The 18231-nt window shown below is 37.9% G+C and overlaps 1 protein-coding gene across 1 annotated transcript in view; it reads left to right on the forward strand.

The window, feature by feature from the left end:
* Positions 1–17955, forward strand: part of niban2a (niban apoptosis regulator 2a) — a 35395-nt gene extending 17440 nt beyond the window's left edge. The window contains exons 6-14 of the mRNA XM_079835942.1: positions 5129–5244; positions 8705–8809; positions 10500–10662; positions 13310–13497; positions 13590–13745; positions 14813–14926; positions 15039–15146; positions 15600–15711; positions 15801–17955. Coding sequence (XP_079692068.1) covers positions 5129–5244; positions 8705–8809; positions 10500–10662; positions 13310–13497; positions 13590–13745; positions 14813–14926; positions 15039–15146; positions 15600–15711; positions 15801–16723 — 1985 coding nt within the window. The 3' untranslated portion in view covers positions 16724–17955. The remainder of the gene's footprint in view (positions 1–5128; positions 5245–8704; positions 8810–10499; positions 10663–13309; positions 13498–13589; positions 13746–14812; positions 14927–15038; positions 15147–15599; positions 15712–15800) is intronic.
* The last annotated feature ends 276 nt before the right edge of the window (positions 17956–18231 follow it).

Consider the following 18231-nt stretch of genomic DNA (forward strand, 5'->3'; position numbering starts at 1 on the left):
GACATAGACAGGAGAAAAAATGTTGGGTGGGGCTTGATTTTTATCTGTTAGAAATTGATTCTGAAAAGTAGTTTATCGTTTTGAAGATAAAAAGGCAAGCTTAATCTTGAGTATCTTGATTTTAAAGGATGATGCTACTAGATGATACTTTGCTGTATTTAAAGGTGCACTGTGTACATTTTTAGCGACATCTAGCGGAGAGGTTGCGAATTGCAACCACACACCGCTCACCCCTCCCTTTCGAAGCACATAGAGAAACTAAGGTGGCTGACACAGGACAAAGATTTCGTTGCCTGAGACAGCAGAGAGTAGCTAGCGCTCTGTAGAGCAGTTTGTCTGTTTAGGGCTACTGTAGAAACGTGATGGAGCAAAATGGTGACCTCACTATAAGGGGACCCAGGGCGTAGTTTTGGTTTGAACATTGGGATGGGGTGAAGTGTGAACCGTTTAACGGGGTCCCGGGGCATGCTCCCTCATGTGATTGATTTCTTTGTTTGTTTGTTTCATTTAGCAAAATGGTCTTTTGTGGTATCATCCACACATGCGTTGATAACGTAACTACAAAAAGTAATAGCCTAGTTAACAATTACTTGTTTACAAATTATATGATGTATTTGTATTTTATTTAAGCACCTAAAAACTTAGCACTTTAATTAAAAAATTCTGTCAAACTGGCATGACAGGTCAAACTAACTGTACTTAAAATATTATTGGAATATCTTTTGGAATATCTGAAAACCAGGTTTACCTAATATGTCATTGTTAGCAGAACACATTTAAAAAAAAATGAATTCAAGAAGGTCCTCTTGATTCTAACGTGTACTTGGCCTTATGAAAAAGTAACAAAGTTCTTGTAATTTAAGTATAGCGTTTGTTACAATAAGGAGGTAAGACCATTGACTCCTCGGTACAATGCTAAGGCCAATATAAACCTTTTTCTTTTTTATATCTATATCATTTGTAATGAAAAATTGCAACATACACGTTTAGAAACTATAGCTACAACACGCTACAGTTGTAATATAAATCTTTATAGAAAAATCTGTTCACTTAACAGATTATCTTTTATAAATGATAGTCAAGTTTTAGTCAAAAAATTGACCACAATAAATACAACAGAACGTGATGAATTCTAGTAAAGTTTGACACGAGTAGTTTAAAAAGCTTTCTAGTTTATATTGGTGCAGAATGATGTTTTCTCCTCTTTTCATCAGTCTTTTTAGTTCATGTGGCTGTTCTAGGTCACGTTCGACTTTCTCCATAGTGTTTTAAAGCAGTAAATTCTCAATAGAATTCGCATTATATCAACTGCGTTGCAAAAGGAACTGGTGACCGTGCGCAGAGTATACGTGATTCGCACGTCACTCGTGTACAATTATAAACCGGGCTTCAATCATATTGCACAGATAACTGATCCGTTCAGTCAGTACGGGAACTTTGCACATTCAGAGCTTTTATAAACACTATGTATATAATTAATGAATAGCCTGATTCTATGTTTCCATTAACCATGGTAGGCTATAAATATTGGGGGGTTGTGCTTGTTTTGATTATTGGGGGGTTTACCTCCCCCCGCAAACTACGCCCCTGCCTGCGGTGTATGTAGATAGAAATGGCTCATTCTAAGGTAATAAAAACACAACAGTTCATTATGTAAGGTCTTTATACACCACTGAAAACATAGTTGTGTATATTATATTACATTTCTTTCAATAGATCCTCATAAATATTACACACTTCACCTTTAAATTAAACTGTAGTTGTCATCATCAAAAGCAAAACATGGGTGAAGCAAGTTATTACATTTTGATAGAAGATTATGTAGCCCTTATTTTCTTCTTCTTTTAAATGGCGTGGACTCTAATGCACAATAAGTTGAGGAATGTTGACTCATCTTCAAGAGGAAGTTTTGTTCCTCAGCCCGTTTCGCATATTGATTTAAAATTAACATGTAACTAGGGACGTCATTCCAGATCAATATGTACAGCAAACATATGAGATCTCTAGCTTGCCTCCAGGCTTTTTAAAATCTTAAGGCGAGGTACAGTGCCTGACTTGGTAACAGGCCAAAACTGACAGTCATGAGTGCTTGAAGTTTGCATTTGAGGCAGCAGGGAGGGTCTCTGTAAAATCCTTGAGCCCTGCCTGAAGCCGAGGGCAAAGTTGACTTGAGGTAGTTGCGCCACAAACGTGAGAATGCAGCTCTGTGTTTTGGCTGGGGGTTTACCAGAGGACAGAGCTCAACCACATGCAAAGCTGTGGTATTACAGCAGGTGCTTAATGTGCATGGCCTTAATTGCAGCAATAGAAAAAATCCAGGTGAATTATACACCACCTCGCGCACACACAAACGCCTTTCATAGCGCTAAGATAAAGCAAACCACAGATACACACTATTTTAGCTATCAGAAGAATTTAAGGCAGTCCATGATCCCAATACAGGTTTAAGTTGATCTGTCTAACCTTCCGGAATGGTACAAAAATAATGCAAAGCTTAAAACATTGGTGATTCAGTACAAATTTTGAATTCTGAACATTTTTGTTCTTCTAGTAATTGTATTCTAGTCATTGTTCTGACCGTCTGTGGTGGTTGTTAGTCTCTTGTTTTGTTGTAGTCATGCCGGTCTCATTGGCAACTGGGACAGTTGGTAATCAATCATATCATATCACACCCATTATGACATCATCGTATGGAGATCCATGGCAGAAAGAACACAAACCGGTTTTAGAGAAGTAGTGGAGAATGTCAAGTTTCATCTTTGGAATTGTTGACAGTTGCAATACCCAATCAAACAGCACACTTTGAATTCAGCTGAAATTTAATAACAGCTCTTTGCGCTAAGTAATAGGCACGCTTTGACCATCTGTTTAGTTAACGCCCACATGTGAACCTGAAGAGCAATGACTTGGATATTATATATAGACAAAGATATTTCTGGCATTTCTGCTGTAATTGACAAATCTGGTTGTTTAATCTGGTTTTGTTTTATCTTGTATGTACACACAGTATATCTATGAATTTATACTGAAACCAAAAAATGAAAAAAAGAAATATTGACTTTTATATTTTATTAATATAAAAGTAGTCAATATGTACTTGTAAAAGCCAATCTATGGTAGGATTATTTATTTATTTTTATATTATATTATATTATATTATATTATATTATATTATATTATATTATATTATATTATATATTATATTATATTATATTATATATTATATTATATTATATTATATTATATATTATATTATATTATATTATATTATATTATATATTATATATTATATATTATATATTATATATTATATATTATATATTATATATTATATATTATATTATATATTATATTATATTATATTATATATTATATTATATTATATATTATATTATATTATATTATATTATATTATATTATATTATATTATATTATATTATATTATATTATATTATATTATATTATATTATATTATATTATATTATATTATATAAATAATATAATTCCTTAAGATTTAGAAAGAAATGTCATTTAAAAGCTATGTTTTCCTTGGTTCTCATTATTGATTCAGAGATAAGACCTAGACCATTTTCAAAAGAAAATGTCTTGTGCTTTTGGCCCAAATATGAAATGCTCCAGTGAACGAAACCGTAATGTTAAGCGTGCGCACATGCGGTGGCAGAGCAACCCTGGGAACCAGCCATCCCAGGAGTCTCGGCTAACCACCGTGCAGCCCTGTGCCAGAGGAAGCCCACGCTAAACTCTACCATATGTACTATTTTTGCTCAAGACTCTCGCATTGAGTTTCTCAGGCCTGCCAGCTCGCTGGAGAAAAGCAGATCTTTTTCCACCCAACACTAAAAACACACAAACAGAAACTTTTGATGTAAGGTGTCTCTAGGGCTGGTGATATTAGCAGTGGATGTGTTTGGGGACGAGGGGGCTTGATACTGATTTTGGGGTTATTGTGTTTTATCGAGCACAGAACTCTAGGGACTTTCTCCAAGCAGACTGCTGACAAACACATCTAGTGTTTTCACATGGGGCTCATGCCAAGAAAAGCTAGTTATTTTCTACTTTCCTTTCTTCTGTGTGTGTGTCTCTGTCTGTCTCTCTCTCGGTCTCGTGCCTCAGCCACACACACTCCCTCTCTTTCTGAGTCTTGGAAAATGGACGCTGAGTGGATTTCCTGTTCCTGACAGACTGTTACACTCCATCCCTCCATCTCTCACTGCTGACTTCCTGTCTTTGTGTCGGCCAATCTGAAACTCACTGCAGTACACACACTCTTCTCATCATCAGCTCCTGTCTTGTGAGTGTTTGTGCAGCTTGCCATTGCTCATATCCATCTGTGTTTGTCTTTCCTTATGTAACTTTATGGATCCCACTCACTTCCTGCTGGCAACAGGAAAGCAACTCTAAAAGGTTATCAATGTCCCAAAAGACTCAAATCTCCCCAAATAACAGCTGTTCAGATTGGCTTTCAGTGTCATCAAGAGCACTGTTCGATTATCATCTACATGGCAAATTGGGTTCCTTTCAGCAGCTCTGGTGCACAGTGTTAAGTAAATGGTCCTACATAGAGCACACTATCCATATTCCGTACAGTACCATATAATTATAATCATCATTTAAGTGTTTTTCCATAAAGCCCTGTCACGTTAGGTCTTGTGGGGTTCTCTGCTTGAGTGGTGGTAGCTGTAGTTTCCATAGACTCTTATTGAATGTCAAGGTCTCCAAGTAAAGAGAGGTCCTTTTCTTGAGCACAACTCATTCTTAAAATACTAGTAATCCATTCCTCTTCCTTGCTGTATCTGCATAACGTAGTTTTTGGAGTGATTTTTTATTTTATTTTATTTTTATTATTATTGTTGGTCTACCCGTCTTCACCAGCTTGAACCAGCAAAATTGATTTTGCAGATTTCTCCTCGGTTGTTTTGAATTCAAATCTGCTTGTGGCCAACCAATCTAAACTGTCTAAATCAATATCACTGGTGCAAATTTTACATGGTTTTACGAACTTTTAAAAAAAATTCAAAAGTGTGTGGACACCCTTGTTGAATATTTAATTTGTTGAATTTAACAGGGAGTTGCTTATGTAAAATGTCATGTTTCTTGACCTTTCTAGGACTGTCAGAAGAGTGCAAGGTATCGACACCGGCTTTCACAGATGCCCTACGGCTCTACAGGCAGGCCAAGGGTCATTATGGCACCTGGGACATGATGTCTGGAAACCAAGCACAGGTTAGTGAAAGTCATTCATGTTTGGAACATCTGACAGCTGTCAGAATTAAACATCCGACAGCTGTCAGAATTAAACATCCTTCATACAAAACGGCATATCAAATTTGTTTCAGTGATGGTTACTAAATTTACTGTACAAGTTGCAGTATATAATGCGAGTTTAAAGGGATGGTTCACCCAAAAACGAAAATGTAAAGTTTTTCTGCTTGCCCCCAGGGCATACAAGATGTAGTTGTCTTTGTTTCTTCAGTAGAACACAAGTGAAGATTTTTAACTCCAACCATGTGAATGGGGTCCAATTCTATTAGAGTAAAAAAAACATGCACAGACAACTTCTTAATTTGAATAGAATTGGACCCCATTCACATGCATTATATGACTGTTTCTTCAGCAGAAGAGCATTATACGTCAAAGACACCTACATCTTTGATGCTTTGGGGGTAAGCAGAATAAGCAGTTTTTGGGTGAACTATCCCTTTAAGGTGCTATTTAATGGGCCTCAGACACTCACTTTGGCTCATGGGTATAGGAATGGAGGAGAAATCGGAGCCTCCCTGAAAACGAATGAGAGAGCGGAGGAAAGAACAGAGCAGAGAGCGTTTATCCCAGTGAACTTCTGTTTTCCTTGGATCATACAGATTGAGTTTCCTCTGCATGTCCTCAATCTAGGCTTTGTGTCCCAGACAGGTGGGAGGGCACCCAAACTTTGTCTCAGTTGTGGCTGACACTCTCAAAGTAACAATATTTATTTCACTGAGAACTTTGACAATGGCGAATTTGTGAGAATCTAGGTCTTACTCTACTGGCTTAAGGTGGTCATGTTGTATTTCAAAGTGATCTACCAGCCAGGTCTACCAGGTTAAACTTGGCCCACCAGCTGGTAATGAAGCTCTAGGCCAACTAGTTACCATAACTGATCAGCTTAGACCAGCTAGAAACCACTTCAAACCAACTTCCATGAGGTGTTCGTTTAAGCTGGGCTTTTTTTTAAAAAGGTCAATTTACAAGCAGACGACCAAACTATATCTGTAATTTACTTTTAGATTGACATTTGCCATGTTTTATGACCCTTAGAAACTCTGTGACCATTAAACAAATGTTCCTTTAAGACGTCAATATGCAAATGATCCAATTTGACTGGATAACCTTTATGTACTTAATACTGTCACTCATTTAAACACACAAACTCCAAAATACAATGATTTCCTTCTTTCTGCCTGACTTGAAGCCATTTCTAAAACACTAGCTCTTGTAAAGCTTTATCTTGATAAGTCAGACTGATCACTCTGTATTTAAGATCTCTACGGTTCTGGAGCAGCACAAACCCTCAATAATGTCTAAACCACAGAGCAGAGAGACAGCTGAGAATGTGTCATTAGAGGGGTGAGTTATGGTCAGCTCTGTGTGGTTTATCCTGCTGTCTCATTTTAGTCGTCGTGTGCTGGAAATAACATTTTAGTTTCTAATAGATTTAGGAATGTCTATCTAGCTCGCTTTCCCACATATGCACACAGATTTGAATGAACTGCAAACAGCCAATCATTAAAAATTCTTGAGTGCTGTTTGCCCTTTCACCTTACACACCTTGTACCACACACTAACCCTACCCCAAACCTACCCGTCACAGGAAAACTTTCTGCATTTTTAAATGATCAAAACATAAATTTGTATGATTTATAAGCTGTTTTCCCAATTGAGACCAAAAAATGTTCCAATAAGTTATTGGCATCGTTGTGTGGACATTTTGTCCCCTTAATGTAGGGTTGACAGACAGACAGACAGACAGACAGACGTAATTTTGAAATTAAACACTACTTTTTTCCCTTCAAATTCTTCGGTTCACTTCATAAAATTACATAATTTACATATTTTGGATAAGTATCAACCTGATATTTTAGTGTCAAGTATTTTGAATGTTTGCATGTACAAATTTTCAAAAGGATATCGAACCGAATTTTAAGTTATTAAATGCCACTGAATATCTTCTCTACTATAGCTTTGAATTCCTATTCATTTTGTGCACACTGAAGTCTGGTGCGTCACACAAGACATGCGAGAATCAATGAGATTTAACGTCACTTATTGTTAATGAGTTTACGTTTTTTTTTTTTTACCAGCAGAGAGATAACCGCATCAGAAGTGTCATGTTTTGTAGCTTAGGTTGTATTAAACAAGGAATATTCCTTTAAAAGCACACATGCACCTTCCTAAGAAATTATTTGTTTTGGACTTTAAATGTTGTGTTTTGCCCCCTGCCAGAACACACCCAGGAAATGTTTCTTATGAATGAGCTTTTTGTGTGTCTGTGTGTGTATAACGCCAATTAATGTTCCTCTGTTCTTACGCTTTGACCAGGGAAAATAACTACGAGTTGCAAATAAAAGAGGTATTGACATTTTGTGTGTGCGAGAGAAAATGGTCATTCTTCCTCATCCCGCCCTCAAATGGTGATGCAGGGCGTCACGGTCAGCCTGGACGTGACACCATGCTGGAAACGGCTGCGTGGGCTGTTATTACTGCTGGGTGTGGGCCGTCTGTTTTTTGTTTTTCTGTGAGGGGTCTGCGTGGTGTTACTGCCCACCTGGCCCCTGTGTTACTGTGGAAACTGGGGTGAGTGGAGGGGGTGAAAGCCATTCTGTACTATTTACCATCGGATGAAATTGTCAGATAAGCTCATGGATTTAAGAGGAACTTGAAATGACACTCAGACAAACATCTTTAAATTATCTTAAAGCTATTGATACCGGTTTGTTCAGCCAAGCCCAAAGAATTAAATGCAACAATATAATTGGCTAATTTATGTTAAATTACTCATTATAGCCATTACTCACATATATTAGTGTGACCTAGAGGTGCTCAATTTTATGTGCATGGGGTGTCGGATGCTTTACAGGTGACCAGCTAATAAATGTCAGTAATTTGTTCCACCATCACTGACAAGTCATAAAGAAACCCCTTCCACTGACCTCTTGACCCCCCTCTCTCCAACAAACACATTGGTTGAAATCAGGCAACCAATAAAGGTGTGAGCTAATCCTAATATTTAGAAAGTAAGTGTGTCATGTTTGTAGCATATTATTTATGATAAAACAATTGTCCCAACCCTAAAAACACACATGAAAAGAGCAGACTTATTCACACAGACACATGCACTGCAGTGAGCATGAACAAAGCAGCCATCTGTGATGGGCGTCTATGTTGGAGATATGCACGATAAAGCATTCTGCTTTAGGAATTATTCATTTGACGTTGCAGCCTGCCGTCTATAATGGCATAGTTATCGAAGATATTCATGCAAAACCACAAAGCTGTTAGCATAATGATGACCTCGTAGCTATCTGATTGGTTTCTTAAGCGGTATTAAAATTTTGTCATGCCATCATTATGTAAATGAAAACTTACTGCAACTGGAACTACCAAAGGCCTTTTCTCATTCACATCTATGTGTTTGTGTGTCTAGATTCTTGCTAACCTGGTGATGGAGACTTTGCACCCTGAACTGAGGAATCTGATCGTACCTCGGCTGAAAGGAAAACTACAACAGAGACAGAAGGACTGGATGCTGGTCGGTTCTTTATATGTAAATTGTAAAGCTGTAAAAAGATCTTATTTACACAAATATATGCATTGCAAAGCATTTTTATACATTTATCATACTTTTTTGGCAATAGATAATAGATCTATTAGTTTAATAGATATAAAAAATTTGAGGTAACACTTTACAATAAGGTTCTTTAGTTAACTACATTAGTTACTTATAAGCATTTCATTTATCTTTGTTAATGTTAATTTCAACATTTACTAATACATTATTAAAATCTTGTTAACATTAGTTAATGCACTGTGAACTAACATGAACAAACCATGAACAGCTGTATTTTTATTAACTAACGTTAACAAAGATGAACTAAAACCGTAACAAATGTACTTCTCATGGTTAGTTCATGTTAGCTAACTAATTTTAACAAATGAGACCTTTTATTGTAAAGTGTTACCAAATTAGATTCCACATTTTCAGGCTTAAGAGAAGTATACTGAATAGTATCATTACTGGAACAAAAAATATTCATGTTAGTGTTCACATTGAGGCTCAACAGCGAAAAGGTCCACAAAAGTTATTAGTATTTTTTTTTATGACAGTGGCTGTTTACACCAAGTGAAAATAGCATAATTTATTATTATTATATTAATTTATTATTATTTATTAGCGATAGATGATATTTGCAAAGTAATATAAAATACTAAGTTAGAATAGTGATATATTCTATTTACACCATATAAAAGTAGAAGTTCTTTGCAATATGTGTAATTAGTAATTGCATTCAATTTATACTTTATTTTGACAGATGCATACTATTTGCACCTCAGTATTGTTGTACATTAACAGGATGCAATAATAACTATTACGATTATTAAATGGATTTAAAGGGATAGTTCACCCAAAAATGAAAATTCTGTCATTTACTCACCCTCAAGTTGTTCCAGTTTCTTTGTTCTGCTGAACACAAAAGAAGATATTTTGATGAATGTTTGTTACAAAGCAGATAGAGCAACCATTGACTACCATGGTATTTTTTTTCCCCTACTATGGTAGTCAATGGTTGCTCTATCTGCTTGGTTACAAACATTCATCAAAATATCATCTTTTGTGTTCAGCAGAACAAAGAAGCTCATACAGGTTTCGAACAACTTGAGGGTGAGGAAATTATGACAGAATTGTCAATTTTGGGTGAACTATCCCTTTAATAGGACAATAAAAGCCCTCCCTACACTTACCCCTAATCCTACCCAATAAATGCTTTTATTATTATAAAAAATTTGGTACGGCACTTTATTTCCACTTTTAGAACTTTTTTTTCTTTTTTTTCTTGAAAATAAATGGCTTTCCGATGTGATATGTGATGGGAAAAGGGATAAGAGTGAGCTCTGCAAAAGGCGTATTCGAACCTGGGTCGATCGCATCACAAGATCCTAAAGCCTTATGCTTTACTGATTGCGGCACTAAAAACGTCAATGCACTTATTATTTAGTTGCACTTGGTGTGAAAACACTCCGTTTTTTTTTTTTTTAAATATGTGCCAAGAAATAAAATTGACAACACTTCACTTGCCCGAGACTTTCCCACTGACCCACTTTATTATTGAGCCCGATTCCGTTACTTTTGTCACTGGATTAAGAAGATTGTATGTATGTGTATATCTGCTGCAGTTTCTATGATGTTTGATTATCTATCATCTGTTTGTTTACCCTGTCAGATCTCAGATGCAGTATACAGACAGGTGTTGTCACAGACACGAGCTCAACACGAGGCTATGGTTCAAGTATGTGAGATGGAGCGCCCCCGTCTGGACGCTGCTCTACGCACAGATATGGACCAAATAGTCACGTCCAAAGAGCACGTTTCCGGAAAGATCCGTGGTAAGGGCAGAACCAAGCAGCCTACTCTGTGGAGATCACTAGTGTCCCCTCTAGGCCCCACACACAGAGTACGCACAAAAATGAGAGGGAACGTATTGCCTGATCCATGACAAATAATGTCAAATAATGCCAAAAAATAAATCCATGACCTATTATGCTTTTTTTACATTTTCTTATTATCTTTAGTGTGTAATGTTACTGTTTGAGCATAAAATTGGTCTGCAAAGTTACAAAGCACAAATTCCTCTCCAAAGGGAGTCATTCTCTATATCAGTGTGCACTGTTTTTGAACTCCCTGAAACGCCTCGATTGTAGTCTTGAGTTTTCTTCCAGGAACATGCACGTCACAAAATTCCTCCTTTAAAGCAGCACTAGGTAACTTTTCAACCTTTTTATAATATATTTTCAAACCTCTTGTGATGATACATCGACTTACAGTAGGTTGAATGACACGTCTGCCATAGCCTGACGGGGTCTGTATCGTTTTTAATCGTACTTTTAAACTTCGGGTTTCGGGTAGTAACCCGAGAAAAAAAAGGACTACAAAATTCGACTGCTTTACGGCATATACGTCACTTCCACCACCACCCCCACTTCCTTAAATTCGGACGTGCGAGCCAAACTATCATTTGTTTGCCGAATGTTATAGTCATGGCCGAAGCAGCACAGAAAAATAAGAACGCAAAGGTTTTGTCGGAGGAAAGCAAAAAGAGGAAATGAGAAAGTGATCGGATTAAAGGCAGGACGAGGATCAACATTGCGTTTGCTCGTTGGCGTGAGCTGGAGGAGGAGGGGCTACATTCTTGCAAATAAAAACGTAAGACGTAAAAAATCATATTTTAGGATACCTAACATGTCTGTGATATTTGTTTATTTGTCTTGCCTCAAGCTATAAGGCAAATCGATTTTTCAAATTTGCAGATTCATCTAGGGTAGCTTGATATTATAATATTGAAGATGTATGGTTATTACCTACCACTCAAACATTGAATTGAAGTATATAGATTCCGTAAAACGGTAACCAATAGACTAGGCTACTATAATGACGCTGGCTTGTAAACGTGAGCATCGCGATCATTTGGCGTTTGAAAAAAATAAAACCCATGAAATTATATTCATATGACATGCTGAAACATATGCCACTGTACCTGGGATGAAGACATTTCAAACGCGACGCAAGCAGAACACCTGCATGTGAACTCCTGCAGTGTTCAGGGCTATCATAGTTGTCATGTCAACAAATGCGCGTGCGATGCATCCACTGATGTAGGATTGACAGTTTATGACCGTAGTAGAGGACAATACTGTTTCCCAACTGTAGGGGGACCCCGAGAGCAAAAACTACCTAGTGCTGCTTTAAATAATTCCTGCCTAAGACATGCACAAAAAAAGAAGAGAGAGACGAGGCTTGGTTGTTAGTGTAGTGTGTTGGTTATGGTAAGGGGCGTGACATTTTCTGCTCAAAGCAGTTAACCAATCACAACACTGGTCTAGACAACCAATCAGAGCATATTGCGCTTTTCGGAAGGAGGTGCTTCATAGAGACCGGAACTAAAAGCTGGGAAGAGAGCTGTGAAATATATGTTGGTTTGCTATAGAAAAGCTAAAATGGTGACTGACCAAAGCAACTGGCTCGCTCAATGCACAAATCATAAATATGGTTTAACGCTATCTTAGCCTAAATTCTGATTGGGTGGGCAAGACCTATGCCTAGATCCGGCCCCGTGCTGCAATAATGTAAAATATGTGATGTGTTTTTGAACATTCAAGCATAAACCTATTCTAGTTGACCTCAAAAACAAAATCAAGACTTTGTAAAGGGGCATATGGCCTCTTTAAGATGTCTTTTTACTGTTCTGATGTTTCAGTGTCAATCTCAACACTGCTTTTGAATCTGTGCTTATTTTAATTTTGATTATGCCACAATTTATTTTTACTTACCCTTTTCTTAGCTGCACTATTTCAGTCTCAAATTCCTCCATATAATCCCTCTTTCATTTGAAATCAGTCTCAGCTATAACCCAAAAAGCCCTGACCGTCCTGCCATAATGTAGGTTTGGCAAGAGTTTTACATTTTTCTTGTGTCATTTGTGGCTGGGACTGTTCCACCGAAAACACCCGCAGCACAGTTCAAATAACATTAGCAATATCATCTCAACAGGATGTTTTTCAGTTTCTCAATCCGTATGAACTATAATCTCTAAATTGCTTTCGAGTCCATCTGTGTGTTTGTGACGCCACCTTTTATTCTTACTGAATAATAGGTTGTTTTGACATTCGGGACCGGTGCTTTCCCACAATCACCTGTTTGCAGATACAAGGGCCCATTATGTGGCCTATTCATTCTGATCAGTCTTTCATAATTGAGCTTTTTCTGAAGCGTTCTTTATTTTAGCATGTCATTTGAGAAGTGAGACATAACATAATTAAGTCCCATGTAAGTCAGCATGTCTCTCATAAAGCAAACCCATGGATTTCACATGTGTACCGAATATTTCACATGCACATTTAAAGCTTTAGTTTTCCTTGAATCACATGTGATTTAAACAAAAACTAATTTGTGCGCACATGAAATTTGTTTCATGTAGTTTTTACCTCTCAAGGGAAGTTCTAGTGTGCTAATATTTGTCTAATCTTTTTCTTGAAGCATTGGTGTCGCCCCGTGTTGAACATCTAGTGAGGAACAATGTTCAGCCCTACATCCACTCCATCCTGGAGGCACTCATGGAGCCCACAAGCAGAGGATTCTTTGAAGTGCGGGACATCCTGTTCCGTGAGCTGGTGGAGGTCAGCAAGAACTCAATGAACGATGGCAGCAGGGAGAAACTGGGAGAGGTGAGACAAGACATTGATTAACAATGTTAGCGTTTAATGCTGCTTTTTAAGGATTAGTTAACCCCAAAACTTCTCTCCATGCTCATTCCTAGCATATGGACAAGATCTCCATGTTGGCCTTCCATCCGGTGAAGATGCAGAGTTGTTATGAGAAGATGGAGACGTTGAACCTGGAAGGCCTCCAGCAGAGATGTGACGTGTCCAGCCCTTCTGTGTTCATCCAGAGAGCTCAGATCCTCATGAGACAGGTCTCTTTCCTTATACCCACACTGTTCTTATCATTATCAAATATTCAGTTTAAATATATAAAACTTCTTGAAGTTTTGCAGCACTTGGCACTAGTACTTGAAATTGATTTGCTATTAATCATTCTATAGCCTGCATTCATTTTTTTTTTGTTGGTGCCAGGCAGCAAAAAAAAAGCATTCACAGTGATTTAGCAATGAGGCCAAGAGGATAAATCAATGAGAAAAATGGCTTAAGCATATTGAAGAGAAATTTAAGATGCAGTTTATTGTTGATGAGCGCCACCCTGAGGTAATATCTGTTATTGCAGGTATATTGGCAATTGAGACTTTACTGGCATACAAATGAAAGTATACACTATTTTTGGACTGCTACTTTTAAAAATAGCATGTGAAATGGATCACATTGTGCAGTGATCATACCAAAGAAATGCGTTTCTGTTTTTGTTTTATCATATACCTATTTGATCTAATGTCATGATCTTATCATGTTCCATCCCAGTCCTTCCATCCATCCAAATCCATCCTTGCTAGTTCATCCATCCCAGTCCATTCATCCTAATCCATTCTTCCCAGTCCATCCATCTCAATCCATTCGTCCTAGTCCATCCATCTAAATCCATCCTTCCCAGTCCACACATCCCAATCCATTCGTCCTAGTCCATCCATCTAAATCCATCCTTCCTAGTCCATCCATACGTCCTAGTCCATCCATCTAAATCCATCCATCCCAATCCACTCTTCCCAGTCCATCCATCACAGTCAATCCATCCTAATTCATTCTTCCTAGTGCATCCATCCCAATCCATTCTTCCCAGTTCGTCCATTCTTCCCTGTCCATCCACCCCAATCCATCCATCCCTCTATCCCACTCCAATCTTGATATAGTATCCCATGGTCATCTGGGTATTATATGCATGCAGAAAATGTGCATACTTGGTACTTTTACTATGTTTGTAGTATGTTATTCCAAACATTGTCCATGAGAATATAATTTTACAAATAAACCAGCAAAGTTGATGATAATCTGTCACCCCTCCTTCCTAAAATTCTTCTATTGGTGTATGTAGCAAATGGATGATGCAGTGCACACATTTGAGCAGCTGGTCCATCAGAGTCTAGACGGACACAGCAACGAGGATCTCTGCAAGACAATCCAGCGCTGCCAGGACAGAGTACTCAAAGTAAGTGCATTTGTTTGTCGTTAAAACAGGTTTTGTTTTTCAAAGCTGTATTTGACTATTTTTTTTTTTAAGACCTGCTTCTCCATCTTCACTGTTTGTTCATGACCTGCAGAAATATGACTATGACAGCAGCACAGTGAGGAAGAAGTTCTTCAGAGAGGCTTTGCTTCAAATCATCATACCATACATGCTGAAACAGCTCTCCCCGTCCTTTTCAGCGGTTGGTACAATGAAATTGCCTCTCTCTGTGCCAGTTTGGAGTGCCATTGTTCTGAATCATTTTTGTATTATTATTGTTTTTGTGTTGCACATTCCTTTGTAAGAACAAACGGGTCTTTTTTCCCCCTAATGTACTTCTATTTTTTGGTGGCCATTAGCCCACATAAAGTCAGATGTTAATATGGGCTCAGGCCAAACATTTTTTTTATTATTATTTCATAAAATTTGTTGAATTTTGATACAGTACAGTCTAGTTCTAGACTATCTCTATCACAAGGGGTATACTCTGGGTTCGGGCCAAAATTCCGAGCCCGGAGCCCTCCCCCAGACAGCACTCCAAATACGCATAATCTTGACTCTATTTAATTTGATGTAAGTGTGAACTCGTGAATTTAGAATTTATTTTAATTGATAAATATGAATTTCACATAATATCTTTTCTTCCTTTGTCTAGGATCTGCCCAAGTTCAAGGAGCTCATCTTTGAGGACTTCTCTAGATTCATACTTGTAGAGAACATCTTTGAGGAAGTGGTCCTGCAGTCAGTCACCAAGGACATAATGATGGGTAAGTGTCTGAAGCCACAACTTCCACACCTTACTGCTTAAAAACAGCGATTCGATGTGTTTTTACTTTCATTCCTTTTAATTTTTCAGCTGTGAAGGAAGCTGCCGTCCAGCGAAGGCACAACCTCTACAGAGACAGCGTGGTGCTGACCAACAGTGACCTCAACCTGCACTTGCTAGGAGAGGACAGCATCGACTGGGCTGATAATTTTGGAGGCGTAAAAGGGGAGAAGCAAGGAGGTGAAGTGGCCAACAGGAGACGCAAACAAATAGTCTCCATGATTCAACTGGACGGCATGCCTATGCTTTATGAGTCCTGCCAGGAAGTGCCGGGAATGGACGGCATCCCAGAGGAGAACGAAGGGCAGGTGGGACAAAATCTTATAACCGAAGAGCCTTTGAACCCAGTGGAGCATGTGCCCGTCGAGAAAGAACCAGGTTCTCCAGACAGCATCAATCAGATCCGAGACCTCATAAACCCTGTGCTGGAAGTAAAAGATGGCTCGCAATTGACCAACGGGATGTTTCCTTTGAAAGAGGGTGATGAGGTGAAGCACATCCCATCAGTAATGGAGACCGTTCCAAGGGAGTCCCCGAAAAAGGTTGATGTAGAATTAGATACAACTAGCAGCGAACAGACTTTAGAAGAGCAGCAGCGTGTGTCCGCCATCGAGAACGCCATTCAACAGATCGAGATCGCCATCCAGGAAGACCCCGCCGATCACCTGAGCGAAGGCGCCATTGACTCTGATGGGGAATTCGCCCAAACCTCTACCAACTCTAGCCCTCGTCACCATGATGACAGTGGGTTTCAGTCTCCAGCCAATGAGAATGTAGAAGAAGCACAGCCGCAGCCAATCACAGGCGACGAGGTGGTGGACGCAGATCAGGTGATGCTAACTCTGGTGGAGGGAGTGAAAACCCCTAGCGTTGATTTAGAGGTCAAAGCTCCTAGTGATGTTTCCGGAAAGAAACCGGAAATTGAAACCACGGCAGATAGAGGCTTGCTTTGAGTGAGATTTACATGAAAACATTTTTTTTTATAAACTGAAAGTGTTTGCTGCTGAGACACTTGTCCATCAGCAACACTTATGGTTGATATTTCAGCCTAGTTGGCGTTAATTTTATTTTATTTTATTTTAAATTAGTTATTTTATTTTCTATTCTTGCAGTTAATTTAGACATTTTGGGGGAGAAATGTATGTGTATATATCTTGAATATTCTCATATATACACAGGTTTATGACCTAGTGTGCCTTCATTTTCTTTTTAATTGTATGTTTTATGTAACTCATGACTCCCACACGAATTATGTGGCAGAGGTTTCAAAAAAATCTAGAACAGTTCCGTTTTCTGTTCCTGTGCTCACGTCTTCGACTGTGGTTTGGTTGCGGGTGATGTAAACCAGCATGCCTTCACCTCTTGACATCAGCGAGGAGGTTAGTATTATCCCAGAACTAACGCATCAATGCACGACTTCACCCGACTGAACTCAAATGCAAGGCGAATTAGACATGATGTTGAAAACTACAGTAATATTTTATTGGGGCAATATGATTTTTTTGTTGTTGTTTTCCGTTAACTCTGGAATATATTCAAACACTAATACATGTATGAATGCAGCATAATTAAGCACTTATGCAAATAAATTAAATAAATTAAAGCTTGCTTTTTAATGCTTGTAGTGATTACTGTGTGGTTTCAAACATATTCAAAATGACCTTATGTCTATAGAATGCATTACCATTGAGGCATTAACACTATGGTGCCTTTATAATGTGCGTTTAGTGTTGGAGGATGGAAACACCATTACTGAGTTGCAGATAGAGCTCTGAGCTTGAGTTCAGTAGCTTTGTAGAAACCATAGAGGAAAAACACTGGGAACTAAACCATGATATGACATTTACAGCCTTGAAATGTCTTCTGGAAGGAGCGAAATCCAGGTGTTGATATGCGTAGGAATATATATGTAATGGGGCGTCATACAGGACGGCTGGGCAAAGGTCTGCTCCGGCTGTGTGATTTTCTTCTTTTTACTGGCATCACAAAACGGTTTATTATTTACTGGACATATTTATGTTTTTTGTGCATTTATCTAAACGAAGCAACATATTTTAGCTCCACGTGAATATTTCATTGGATATCTTGTTATTTATTTTAAGTGTGTTCATTGTGATTATTTTCTACATTTTCCATTCCTTGGATGATTAAGAGGATAAATAAATTGCTATTATTTTGAAACGGCGTCCATGTTGTGAAAATTGATTTATCATAATAATGTACTTAATGTACCATTCAAAAGTTTGGTCTAAGATTTTTTTAAATACTTTTAACAAGGATTCATTAAATAGTAGAAAGACCTTTACATTGTTACAAAATATTTATTTTTTTAAATAAATGCTGTTATTTTTAACTATTCAAAGAATACTGAATTAAGAGACTCCTTTCAAATATTTTTTTTATAAATGAGTACTGACCCCAAGCTTTTCAATGGTAGTGTAAATTTAGAACCTTTCATAGT

Source organism: Gobio gobio, assembly GCF_949357685.1.
Source record: "Gobio gobio genome assembly, chromosome: 14".
NCBI classification, from domain to species: domain Eukaryota; kingdom Metazoa; phylum Chordata; class Actinopteri; order Cypriniformes; family Gobionidae; genus Gobio; species Gobio gobio.